The sequence below is a fragment of the Sander vitreus genome, chromosome 20, assembly GCF_031162955.1.
Source record: "Sander vitreus isolate 19-12246 chromosome 20, sanVit1, whole genome shotgun sequence".
Taxonomy (NCBI): domain Eukaryota; kingdom Metazoa; phylum Chordata; class Actinopteri; order Perciformes; family Percidae; genus Sander; species Sander vitreus.
In genome coordinates this window covers 13044975-13057901 of record NC_135874.1, presented here as the reverse complement: position 1 = coordinate 13057901, position 12927 = coordinate 13044975, and the positions used below count along the sequence as shown (strand labels likewise).

The 12927-nt window shown below is 39.8% G+C and overlaps 2 protein-coding genes across 2 annotated transcripts; one reads left to right on the top strand and one right to left on the bottom strand.

The window, feature by feature from the left end:
- Window positions 1-9: 9 nt before the first annotated feature.
- Window positions 10-8152, top strand: dcdc2b (doublecortin domain containing 2B). The gene is made up of 14 exons (XM_078277555.1): window positions 10-1280; window positions 1465-1516; window positions 2964-3034; window positions 3903-4034; window positions 4125-4259; window positions 4425-4464; window positions 4605-4670; window positions 4847-5015; window positions 5694-5803; window positions 5960-6013; window positions 6319-6390; window positions 6509-6586; window positions 6709-6786; window positions 6910-8152. The coding sequence occupies exons 1-14, from the start codon at window positions 997-999 to the stop codon at window positions 6958-6960; spliced, it is 1392 nt and encodes a 463-aa protein (XP_078133681.1). The 5' UTR covers window positions 10-996; the 3' UTR covers window positions 6961-8152.
- tmem234 (transmembrane protein 234) lies at window positions 7445-12876 on the bottom strand. The gene is made up of 5 exons (XM_078277560.1): window positions 12645-12876; window positions 12146-12315; window positions 11967-12033; window positions 8743-8835; window positions 7445-8399 (listed from the first exon to the last, which is right to left on the bottom strand). The coding sequence occupies exons 1-5, from the start codon at window positions 12655-12657 to the stop codon at window positions 8290-8292; spliced, it is 453 nt and encodes a 150-aa protein (XP_078133686.1). The 5' UTR covers window positions 12658-12876; the 3' UTR covers window positions 7445-8289.
- Between the last annotated feature and the right edge of the window lie 51 nt (window positions 12877-12927).

Sequence of the window (12927 nt, the reverse complement as noted above, 5' to 3'; positions counted from 1 at the left end):
TGTGTAGGAAGACGGTTCATTCAGGGGAATTCAGAGAAGGATTCTTGGCTCTAAACAAGTTTGTTGTGACTCATATAAGCTCAAATTTCCCACTTGGATCACAATGAATGAGCTCATACTCATCACACGAGAAGTTCATCCTACAGATATCTCCTACTGTATCAAATAAAACGCTTTTGTCTTTTGGTATACTTGTTATTAAAGAGCACCCACAGGAAAAAGTTTTTAAGGGCTAGAAAAAATAAGTACAATGCCAGTAAAAATGGCTGTCCTGCTCTTAAAATTGTGTTTTTGGTAGTTTTATTTTAAATGTGTTTAAAAGAGCACTTCTGAGAAGTTTTATCACCTGCTGGTTCTTGCACTTGCTGTGTAATGCCAATATGCATGATAACAAAATAGAATATGCATAATATATTTGGCAATTCTTTTTTGGGAAAATACAACTGCGTGTAGAGGTCATCTTATTGATTCAGCTTACAACAAAGCGCCCTACCCACTCTCCTCCTCTGTCTGTCTCTTTTGTTGTGGTTGCTGCCGATGGTTTGGCCCACAAAGCCAGTCATTGCTGGCCACGCTGCCATAGCAACCAGGAAATACTTACGGCCATCAGTGGAGTAGTGTGTGAATGTGTGTGTGTGTGTGTGTGTTAGGGGGCTAGAGAGAGCAGAACGTGGTGAGTGGGAGTCCAGACGGACCACAACAACACAAGGGACTGCTTTTCACCTTTGACTTCAATTCTTAGTCTTCCACCAGGCTTGTGAGTGACAACGGTGTGTGTATGGATCGAAGATCATGTAATATGTGTTTGTATTAATGTGTGACCCAAAGAATGGGGTATGTGAATGTATCTGGTGTATGAAGATGGTTACTTAATGTAACTCTTAGTGAAATTATATGTATGTAGAGAGAATTATGTGGTGTTTGTGTGCGTGGACTCAAAAACAGCTACTTCTTTTTAAATGTGTCTGTGGACTCTGACAGTAACAACTGGCTCAGATGGCTGCCAGCACCACAGCCACAACTCTCCTGCCTCCAGTGAAGAACGTGGTGGTGTATAAGAACGGAGACCCCTTCTACAGTGGACGGAGGTTCGTGGTCAACCAGCGACATGTGGCCACCATGGAGGCCTTTCTGACTGAAGTGACCCAGAGCATTGGTGCTCAGCTTGCCGTCAGGACTCTGTACACCCCCAGACAGGGCCACAGGGTCACAGACCTCCAGGATCTTCAGACAGGAGCCCAGTATGTTGCTGCTGGCTTTGAAAGGTTCAAGAAACTGGAGTGAGTACGAAAAAACATTCACTGTGCTGATATTAGGGATCATTTTAATATGTTAATAGGAGGCTTGCTGTCTCTAAAATGAAAGTAAATGAATTTAAAATGAATCTTGACATACTTTTGGGTGTTTGGAAAAGAGATTGTAAGAAGACCTTTCTTCATCATATCTGTTGTTTTTCATGTGTAGTTACCTGAACGCAAGAATGAAAAAGCTGCCTGCTGCCCGTGAAGAAACCCAGGTAGGCTTTTATTTTGTCATGTGGACGTCTTGCTTTTAAGGCCAACAGCACAGTCCATCATTGATTAATCCCAGACTAACTCGGAGGAATGTACTACCCGGCCCCACTGCTACTCATATCAACTTGATCCATTTGAACGCCTGCCAAATCAAATATGAAAACGACTGCAGGACTTTCCATTACCGAGACAAGCTCATATTTGCCTATAAATGTTATGTTAGCATTAGTTAGATTAGGGCTAACCTTCCCATTGATGTCACTGGTTGTCATGTAAATAACCAGAAACAATGAGCTAATGATTGTGCTGTCCGTCAACCAGTCACTCAGGCCTTGCGGGGCGCCTTTTAAAGGGCCTTGTGTGACATTAGATTCAGTAATTACAGCTGGATATCGTCAGAGATCAGACATTCCCAGAGTATATCAGAGATTATGATCATTTTCATCAAGAAAATTCTCTGAATGAATCTGAACTCTTTTCTCATTAGCTTGTTTCCAGAGCACAGTGGTGATGATGATGATGATGATGATGATGATGATGATGATGATGAGTAGTATTATGCAGACAGGGGCTCTCTTAACATTCAAACTAAATTGATTTCAAAAAAGGAGACACACACACACACACACACACACACACACACACACACACAGAGCCACTCATGCTGACAAGTACTGTCTTTGTTTTCTGACCAGCTGGCAGGGATGACCGCTTGGTTTTTCAGACGCAGAGTGTGCTCTCAGTCACTGTTACTTTCTGAAAAACATAAAAGAAGCGGAGAGTAATTGTGTGTGCCTTGGGTGTCTGCCATTTGGAAAGCAGAGTTCCTTGGTTTTAAAGTCTTACATGCCTGTGTTGTGGTTGCTGTGGAGCAATGCAGGAAGTGTGTCCATATGTGAGTTGTGTTTGGTCCTGCTTGTGAAACAAAGAGTTATGCTTCCACGCACTATAATCAGGGCTATGTGCATGTCTGGACAGGCCTAATGCCCATACTCACCGCCCCACGTTTCCTTTCTGCTCAGAGACACTGTAAATGCATTAAACGCCTGCCACTTCAAAGTAAAAACAATACGGGAGGATTATCAATGTCTGGTTTGTTCTGAGTTGATTGATTTAGTCCAGCTGCGTTATCAGAGGCAGACACGGATATTGGCTCCAGATTTCATTGATTTGGGAAGACATGGGCTTTGTGAAGAGCCCTCAGATCAGACTGTGAAGTCTGGGAGTGACGTCTGTTTCCTTGGCTACAGCACTTGAGCTGACATGTGCAGAATAGTTAGTGAGTCATTACACATTCAGGATAACTGATTGTTCTGTGATGGATGTGCAGTGCGATTGATGCGCAGGACATGGAATGACTTAAAACAGATTTTCAATATTGCTGAGAAAATGACAGTATTACCATATTTTGCAGTACCGTGCATCTGGTTTTCTGAATGTCTTCTACAGGCCAAAGTAACCCAGAGGCCAAACGTTTCAGCCAAATGGAGGAAGTTTATACCTGTACCTTGCATTATACAGTGAGTTGGACAAACTACATGCAAACACACACACACACACACACACACATAAATCCTTACTCTGGATGAGTATTTGTTCTTTGGTCTTTGTAGTGGTGTTTGTGTTTGAAGGTACTGTAGTGTTGGTCCCAGGTGAGACAGTTGAAGCTTGCATCTTCAGCAATTACCTGCACAAAAAAACACTTTAGTCAACTGAATATTCTCTGAAACCATGACTACACAGCACTACATTTTTGTGATGGTAATACTTTTTAAGGTTAAAACCAGCAGGTTCAAAGCTTTCACATATCCTGTGAAACATCTCAACATCTAGATAAATTGGCACACATTTTGGTAGGAACGGTAGGAATCCTCATGACTTTGGTGATCTCCTGACTTCCTCTAGTGCTACCATGAAGTTCACATTTGTGGTTTTGAATGAAATATCTGTTATAAACTGTTGGATGGATCTACTGTACAGTATATGACATTTTGAATTGTAATACCGTTGGTGAATGTCTGTCTGACTTTTCATTAAGCGCCACAACATCAGATCAAAGTGTTTATTAATCCAGGGAAACAAAAACTTTTGCAATAAGAAGACTGGAACTTTGGAAGATACCCTCTTGGTTTTTCTAATTCCGACTGCTGAAGTCTCAAAGCTTTGGCTAAACTATAGAAAGCATTTTTTTTCCACAGAAACAAATTTTAAACTTTATTCCCCCCCCTCTAAGTGATATAACATAAGGAAAGGATCTCGTCATGGCCGGTATAGACACGAGGAACAATAACTGTGTCAGTGTTCATATGGACCTGTATTGTTAAGTATTATTTAAAAGAGAATTACAAAAAATATTTGCAACTATGTGAAACTATCCTTTCTGTTTAGCGTTTTCCGTAATGGAGATCTCCTGTGTCCACCATTCCGATTCATACTTCCTCGGAGCATGCGGCAGGACCTGGAGCAGATCCTGAGTCTGGTCACAGAGAAGGTCAGCTTACGAACCGGAGCTGTGCGCAGGTCAGTGACACATACATATACACTCCCTGGAATACAAGTAGAGGAGGTGAAATCTGGTAAATAACTCCCCTAATCCCTGTGCTTTATCAGGTTGTGCTCTTTGGAAGGAGCGACTGTGTCCTCAGCTGTGGAGCTGGAGACCGGCCACTGCTATGTTGCCGTGGGAACCGAGAGGTTCAAGAAACTTCCATATGTGGAGCTGTTGGTTTCAAAAGCTACCGAGAGGTATTGTTATGCAAGGTCCTCTGTGAATGTTTGTAAAGATGTGCTCATGTGCATCTGTTCTGCTGCTCTAAAATAAAATAGTGATTGTCAGACAGGAGCTGAGCAAAAAAATACTGTGCACTTTTATATTTTTTTTACATTACAGAGGTTTTCTGTATTTTGTAGATATTACCCGGGAAAGAGAAGGCCGTTAAGGAGAAATGAGGTACCTTCAGTTAACACTGTGATTTATTACCCTTACTTTCATACAGTCTTAGCATTGTTACTGTGCAGCTTACAGTTCATTTGCAACATGTCCGTTGTGAGTGACAGCTGTCTTGTATGTGTATTGTGTGTTTCTCTTAGAACAGGAAAGCAGGAAGCGGTCCAGAAGACCAGTACAGTGACTCAGCCCTCCTCAACTCCCCAGAGGTAAGAAACAATCCTCCACCGTCTTGTATTCACACTACAAGAGCTATATATAGACTGTTAATTTGTTTAGTGTATTCTGCCAAACACATGCAATACACTAGTGAGACAAACTGTGTGCAGAGGGTATTTTTATTGCCTATATATATATATATTTATTCGTTTGCATCCCATTTCAGTCAGATGGTCGGAGGGTGAAGTCGACAGGAGATGAAGCTGCAGCTCCACCAGCCGCACAGCAGAGGAGCAGGAGACAGGGAGCTGATGAGACCTCTGTGTTCTTCGCCAGGCCGGTCAAGATCCGCAACAACAGAGGACGGCCAAGACCGCCGCTCAGCAACGGATCTGGTTAGGATCCCCAATCTTCATATAACTCAATTTAAAAGGTCCTATGACATGCTGCTTTTTGGATGCTTTTATATAGGCCTTGGTGGTCCCCTAATACTGTATATGAAGTCTCTTTCCCGAATTACAGCCACTAGAGCCAGTCCCACAATGAGCTTTACTTAGGATGTGCCATTTCTGTGTGTGTAGCTTTAAATACTATTGAGGAGGAGAGAGGGGGGGCAAGGTGGAGGGTGGGGGTGTGGCCTTGACCAACTGCCATGCTTTGCTAGTTTTCAAGCCATGATGTCTCTCTCTCTCTTTCTCATGGGCGGGCCAAATTCTCTGGGCGGGCAAAGCAGAGAAAGGGGAGGTAACCTTCCTCCTTATGACATCATTAGGAGGAGATTCCAGATCGGCCCATCTGAGCTTTTATTTTCTCAAAGGCAGAGCAGGATACCCAGAGCTTGGTTTACATGTATTGCCATTTCTAGCCACTGGGGGACCATAGGCAGGCTCGGGGAACTCACATTAATGTTAAAAAACCTCATAAAGTGAAATGTTCATGCCATGGGACCTTTAAATCTAACTTCTTCACTAAATCTAACTTCTTCACATTCACAATGAGTAAAATACATTTTGCATTAATCATTATAGCAGCAGCAGCAGCATCAGCATCTTTTTCATTTCTGTGTGTTACAGTCCAGCCCAGTGTGTTCAAAAGAGCAGCACGGAAGAGAAGAGAGGAGGTACGAGGGGCCGAGGATGTGCACGAGGATGAAAACACAGCTACAGAGCTTCCCGTTGACCAGGTTAGCTTTTACCCAGTGTGCTTTCAGCCTTCTAACCAAATAGTACAATGCTATAATTACATGCTAAAATATCACTGAAGGAGGTAAATGAATTGCTGGAAATATATGTTTCAAGCAGAGGTAAGGCTATATCTGTCTCTCATTTTCTATCTTAAGAGAGTTGCAGAAATAGTGGAGGATGAAGAACTAAGCAACCAAAACAACACACAGGTAGGCATAGAGTAAATCAAACAATTGTTTTATGTTCCATGTGAATCTGTTCTTATTTAAGTGGAGAAATGAGAAAAACCACTGTCCTTGACTTGCCTTCAGTACTAGCTATCCTACAGAAATTAAACCACCTTTGAATAACCTCACCATGACACTAAGGCATTATTGTGTGGAATAAAGTGATTTAACATAAGGCTCAACACCTAGAGAGTTTCAGTACACTATTGCAGAGACATGGATCCACGGTGACAGAAGCAATCACTTTCACTGTATTCACTCATAAATCTGTTTTTGTTTTTCTCAAGAGACATGCACAAATTATAGAAAGTGAGCAGCACAATAGGATGGAACACCCACACAAACACAATGAAAAGCAGGTACAGTATGAGTGGGTGGTTACATTTATTAGTCATAGTGAATGTGTCATAATATCAAAAGGTTCAGTTTTCTTTTGTATAAATGGGTTCAGAATATGATATTTTTGTCCTGTAACAGGGTCTGTCATTTGAACAAGATGGTGTCAAACAGACAGAACATCCTGCTCGAACTGAGGAGTCTGCTGCTAAAATACTGGTAGCAATACACACACACACACACACACCCAACACACACACACCCACTACCAACAGCTTACATTCAGCAGTACATAGACAGAAACATTTAGTTATTATTTAACGTGCCTCTCATTTCAAAAGGAGCCTGAGCTGAAGCAGACATCTTTAAAGTCAAGGCCTTCATCGTCCACCTCTCAGGGAAAGAACAAGGAAGAAAAGGCAAGTTTACCCACCTCACAGTGCGTGATAGCTTATTGGCATCACCATAAACAGGCCCAATGAAAGTGTATGCTTGATTGCTTTTTCTTTTACAATGTTATAATATAATAATTTGCTCAACAGGATGCTCCGTCAATAACAGTAGAACAGAACCATCATCAGCAGGACTGGTGAATGACGAGCGCAGAAGCTTCTTCACATCATCATCATCATCGTCACGTCACATCATCATAACAGCAGATGACCCAGACACTGCTTCTGTAATGACCTAATGCGGCTAAATGAACGTTTGATTAAATTGGTAGTACTTTAACTGTGGCGATGAGCCAAGCAACATCAATTCATGCGGTTTTCTTTTAGAAAAACGTTAAGTGTCTTAATTGTGATCATGCTCAGACAAAATAAGAAGAAACACTACTAGAGATGGACACACTATCATAAGCTCTACAATATTCTACAATATAGTCAAATAGCATTTGTTGTATTGTACAGCTGTTCATGATCAGGTGCCCCAACCTGTTTTACAGGGATAATTCTGATGCAGATATTGTGTAGATGCAATTCATTCCATATACAATATGTACATAAGAAACAATATTCTGGGACATTTTAAGCCTAAATGTATTTTTGTTTTGCAAAGAGATCATGACACGAAGAGTCGTGTTTTGTCAACAATTTATTAATAAAATATCAGCCACACAAGTTGGATAGATGCAACAATAACAAAGTCATCTGCACAGTGTTTTGTGTCAATTAAATACTGTGGCAATAAAAATATACATCACTGTGTACATTACTGATTATTATTACATTACTAGTTATTTCTTAAATGTGTACATGTTTACAGAGCATACAACGACGTAACTCACTATTAAAAACAACTAAGTCCTTGTTCATCTTCCTTCATGAAACTAAACAGTGCTATATTTCACTTAGTAATACATCATGTAAACAAGGCAGCAAGGGAAATAAGTAACTGAAAAACAGCTTTGAGCTAAACAGCAATTTGTCCACTCCTGTGTCCTGTTCTTCCCCAAACCCACACCACAGCAGACAGAAGGCAGCCGCAGTAAAATGTCCCTGTTAAACAAGGAGGTTAGATCTAATTGGTCCATTTCAAACAACAGCCTTATTTGTAGGCGGTCTCTATAGCATTTATGCAGATGCCAGTCACATGGTGGGGCAGCAGAGTGCTTCAAATTAAAAGTTAACAGGCACCAACTTCTATGCAAGCACCATACATCTAGTCTAGCCTTGAGGTGAACCCTACATGAACCCACTTCCTTTTCAACATGGTGTAAGAGTTTCTGGACAGGTCTTTTGAAGCACTCGCTGACTTCATTTAGGCACAATTCTCCCACTAGAACCGTAGCTCTAAGGAATCGCTGTATGAATCTAAATTGCCCCGTCTAGTTCTGCTCCAACTTTACTTTGGCCGTCTTTTCTCGACTACTAAGGAATGACTTGAAGGTATAGGAGAATTTGTTTTAATAGTCATCTCCTTTAGTGTGCTGCCTGGGTCATATTCTGCTTCCCAGTGTCTTCACCATCCATGGAGCTTATAACACAAAGAGTGATGCCAGCCATGGTGAGGAGCATCCCTGCGACAGCCTCTGCAGAGAGTGAGGAGCGTGGGTGAGGATATGAAAGAAAATCAAAGTTTAAAAAAAGCACATCTTAAAAGACAGAACACAACCAGTAGAGTCTTTTACAAGGAGAGTAGAAAGGCAGAGGAGGGAATTAACTGCTCGATAATGTCTTGGCATGCCAGTCTACTAATGCTGAGCAAAATTGACTTGTGTCTTGCTTATGTAACATCACAGAATATGTTCCAGAAGCCAAATGTTTGATCATCAAGCTTGTAGCATCCCAGATTTGTCCATATGGGTATCAGTATAACTTGCTGTGTGACTGTCCTGGTACTGAGAAGCAAGCGTGTAAAAATGAGTCACTTACGTTTGCCTCCAAACTCTTCACCCAGTAACTTGCCAGTGAGCAGAGTGCAAAGGAAGGTGAGAGAGTTGGCCACAGGCACAGCAAGCGATAAGTCTGGATAAGAGAAGGAGATATAATATTCTGCTACCAAAGGAACATGCAAACCCTCTGTGTCCTGCTATACACAGATGATGCAAATCTCTGTACAAAATGGAAAATGACCCCAAAAGTTCCCCTATTAGTCCAATGAGATCCATGTTTGTAAATGAATTAGTATTCTTTGATAAAATCAAAGAGAATTGTTGGTACACTACAGTCTTATTAATTAACAAAAAACAGTAGAAATATATGTTTCAACAAGCAGGATCATTTCTTCCAATGTGATGTGGGGTCAGTTTAGAGCTGAAACAATGAATCAATCAATAGAACTATTCTGATAGTCATTTAATCGTTTAAGTTATTCTTCAAGCAATAACGGCAAATATTCGCATGTGACAGATGCTCAAATGTAAGAATTTGCTGCTTTTCCTCGTCTTACGTTATACATGTTATACGGTCGGACTAAAAAGCTATTTAAAAACGTCCACTCAAAAGATTCAGAATCGCCAGATTAATCACTTAATAAAAACAACTTGGCCAGTCACGCTGGAATATTTGGCATTTCATGACATGTACGTTCATTAATCTTTTTAGTAGTTTTCATCTAGATTACATTTAGCAGTCAAACGACATCTTAATTGTGTGGTAAAAACAAACAGTTAAGTCTGAACAGTTAGCTTCTACCACAGGTCTTTTTCACGGAAGGCATATTCCATTCAGCTGCCTCAGTTTTACTCAATCAATCAATCAATCAATCAATTTTTATTTGTCACATGAAATCGTAAGAGGCACAATTCCACTTTAAATGTTATCCTATCAGCTCCTAAAACTTGTGTGAGACACAACCATTAAGGTATTGGTTTTGTGCTGACTCACTGTCACACAGTCATGGCTTTCTGTAACACCCACACAGAACTGAGCCATTGTTAATGTTATTGTTATGTACCTGTGCTTTTTCTACTACGACAAATGATGTCTGCTGTGAAAGAGGTCCACTGAAGATAAAATGAGGTGTGGCGCAGAATTGTTCTCTCTGACTTTTTACCACATGATTAATAGTGATATATTTTAGAAAGTTATGCAGCACGTGGAGGTAACATTTTAGTACTAGTTTATGAACATGTTTCATTCATTTATTTATTTCAGAAAGAGTTGGAATTCTGAAAATGCATCTCTCTCTGTTAGAAAATATCAATAAAATGTGTGTGACTTCTGGGTGGGCAAGCAGGAAATACACCTGAGCATTTGGGCTGAGTGAAAGGGCGTTGTCTTCAGTAGATGATATAAAGGTTAAAAAGGTTGTCAAATATTTGGGAATCACTATAAGTCAATCTACAGATGAAAGGATCTCTCAAAATTTTTTTACCAAAAGGTTGGTAAAACCAAAACCATTTTTAACTATTGGTTACCAAGAGATCTTACTGTTTCGGGAGTGTTTTACTTTCTAAGGCGGACCGTTTATCCAGATTGGTGTATCCAGCTTTATCTTTATATGTTGATGGGTTAACGTTTTCAAATTCATTTGGAAAAATAAGAGAGTATGTAAAGAGGAGAACACGTATTAGACAGTATTCAGAAGGAGGCCTTAATGTTTTAGATTTTCAAACTATTAATAGAATTTTAAGATGAATTGGCTAAAACATTGTTAAATTCATAATAATTCCACTTGGTTTATTATTCCCAATTTGGTGTTTGGTGGATTAAGGTCTTTGCTTTCCTGTACATTTATCCCAGGTAAACTACCTGTCAAACTTGCCAACATCCATAAACAAGCCCTTGAGACATGGAAGATTGCTTTCAAGCACAACTTCTCTCCAAACACGTGTATTTTATGGAACAATAAACTTGTTGTGTACAGAAATAAGACCCTATTTCTGAAGGACTGGTATGACCGAGGTTTTGTGTTCATTTCTGAACTTCTAAATGAGAGGGGGGACCTAGCTACCTATGAAGAGTTTATCCATCAGAGAGGATTAGACATTTTTTCAAACTCAACATTCCAGAGTACTAAAAGGTTATCCACTAATCTGCTGACTCTCATTAAAGCATCATTGTCAACCTTTGGTAGGGAGGATTCCTAGATTGTTGCTGGGTGGAAAGGTTCTCGAGGAACATTCTTGTAACAATGCTCATATCAGAAGTGTTTTTACTTCTATTCAAAGTCATGGTCCCATTTCCTTTCATCATTGAAAATAATGATGAAAGAGTAATGTCTCCTGACATTAGCAGGAATGTTTGGACTGAATTCAATAGATTTTCCCCCCAATAATGTTAAAGAAACTCACGTAAAAAGTTGACACAGATATTATCCATGGCAATGAATGTATTCATACATTTAGACCCGATGTTTCCCCTGTATGTTTCCACTGTAAAGGGGAGGTTGAGTCCTTGTCTTATTTATTTTATGCTTGTACTCATTAATGTAACTTTTGGACACTAATTTTTTTATTCATTTGGGAGACTCATAAGGTCTTGGTCCCTATAACAGAATGTATGGGCTTATTTTTGAATGTAGAGTCGAACAACAAGGAAGTTCATAACGTGATCAAATTGCTGTGTCTTTTGGGAAAATATCATATTCACAAGGCCATATTTCTTCAGTTTCTTCCCAGCACATGGTTTTATGGTGAACTTCAGACATTCTTTGAATCTGTATGTAAAGTTTAAAAAAAACTAAAAAACCTAAAAGACTTCTCATCTCCTGTGGAACACTATAGACAACATTGCCAGATGATTTATTTTTATTTTTTTGAACTAAAACTGTAAACTGTATATTTATGTGCACATTGTAAAAACATTTGTATAGTAATAATATTGTGTTGATAATAAAGTTTGTAAAAAAATAAATTAAAAAAAGAGCTTTGTCACAGCTGACATTTCTTGTCATAGCAGTAAAAGCACAGGTGTAATTAATAACATTAATGATGGCTGCGTTGCATTTAGGTTATCCACTTCCAGGCCTCTGGTATTATGCATGCCGGCACACTGGGATGATTAACAGGCACACTTAATGTAACTAATGAGCAATTAATGTTATTAACCACACATGTGCTCTTCATGATATCACAAGTTCAAATATCAGCTGTGAGAAGGTCATTCTCCCCTTTAGAAGACAATGATGTTGTTAGTTTTGAAGTGTGTCTCACCTGTGGTGGAAAGGGTATAATAGTAGACCAAAGAGCCACTCTGGTTCAGGAGAAATGGGACCAGATACTGTGTGGAGCAACACAAGGAAGTCATTTTAAGGAAATATTTTTTTCAGGAAACGTAATAATTTCAAACATACACACTCACTGGCAAACAAAGAACAGATAACGGGATTTACCTTGATGTTTAGGAAAAGAAACTTGACCTCAGCCAGTAGCTGTGATAATCTGTTGTTGTTGTTGTTGTTGTTGTTGTGTTGGACATTTTCTATCCCCTCTGTGCCTTTCTTTAGGAAAGGGTTGGTGCAGCCCCACAGCACAGACACCAGCACGAGACTCAGCAGCTCCACTGCAACACAGGACAATCACATTGTCACTTCATATCCTACTTAGAAATGCTACCAGTATTGTTAAACGAGTCATGTGTTTAACGTTGGCCGAACCACGACCCGATAAAAACAGTGCAGTTAGCACCAGAGCTACAAATACAGGTAGTCATATTTAGCTAGTTTACTTCCTTAGCATTAGCTCTAAGGTGTAAGCTATGTTTGGCTTAGTTCTGTGTTATTCATGCTAAAGAGAAGCGGATACTTAGGAATATATATTCGGTTTCAAAATACATAAACATTTGGCAAATATCATGATTTCAGAGAATACATTAGCTTGTTAGCCACTCACCTACAGTCACCATCGTAATGTAAACAGTCACTGTCGAGTAGCGTTCAAGTTCTTCAGCTCAGTTGTTAGTGAGCATTAACGTTACTTAAATTGCCAAATCAATACAAAGTTTTAAACCCATGTATTCATTATCTCAGGACTAAAAATGAATAAAATGAAGCACCGAACGGTTTTATTCATTCACTGCAACATTTTGCAACATTTCTTGTTATCTTGAATGCAGCTTTGGGGCCTTTTAATTTTGTCATACCAAAACGTACCAGCTGAGGGCGCAATAACTAAC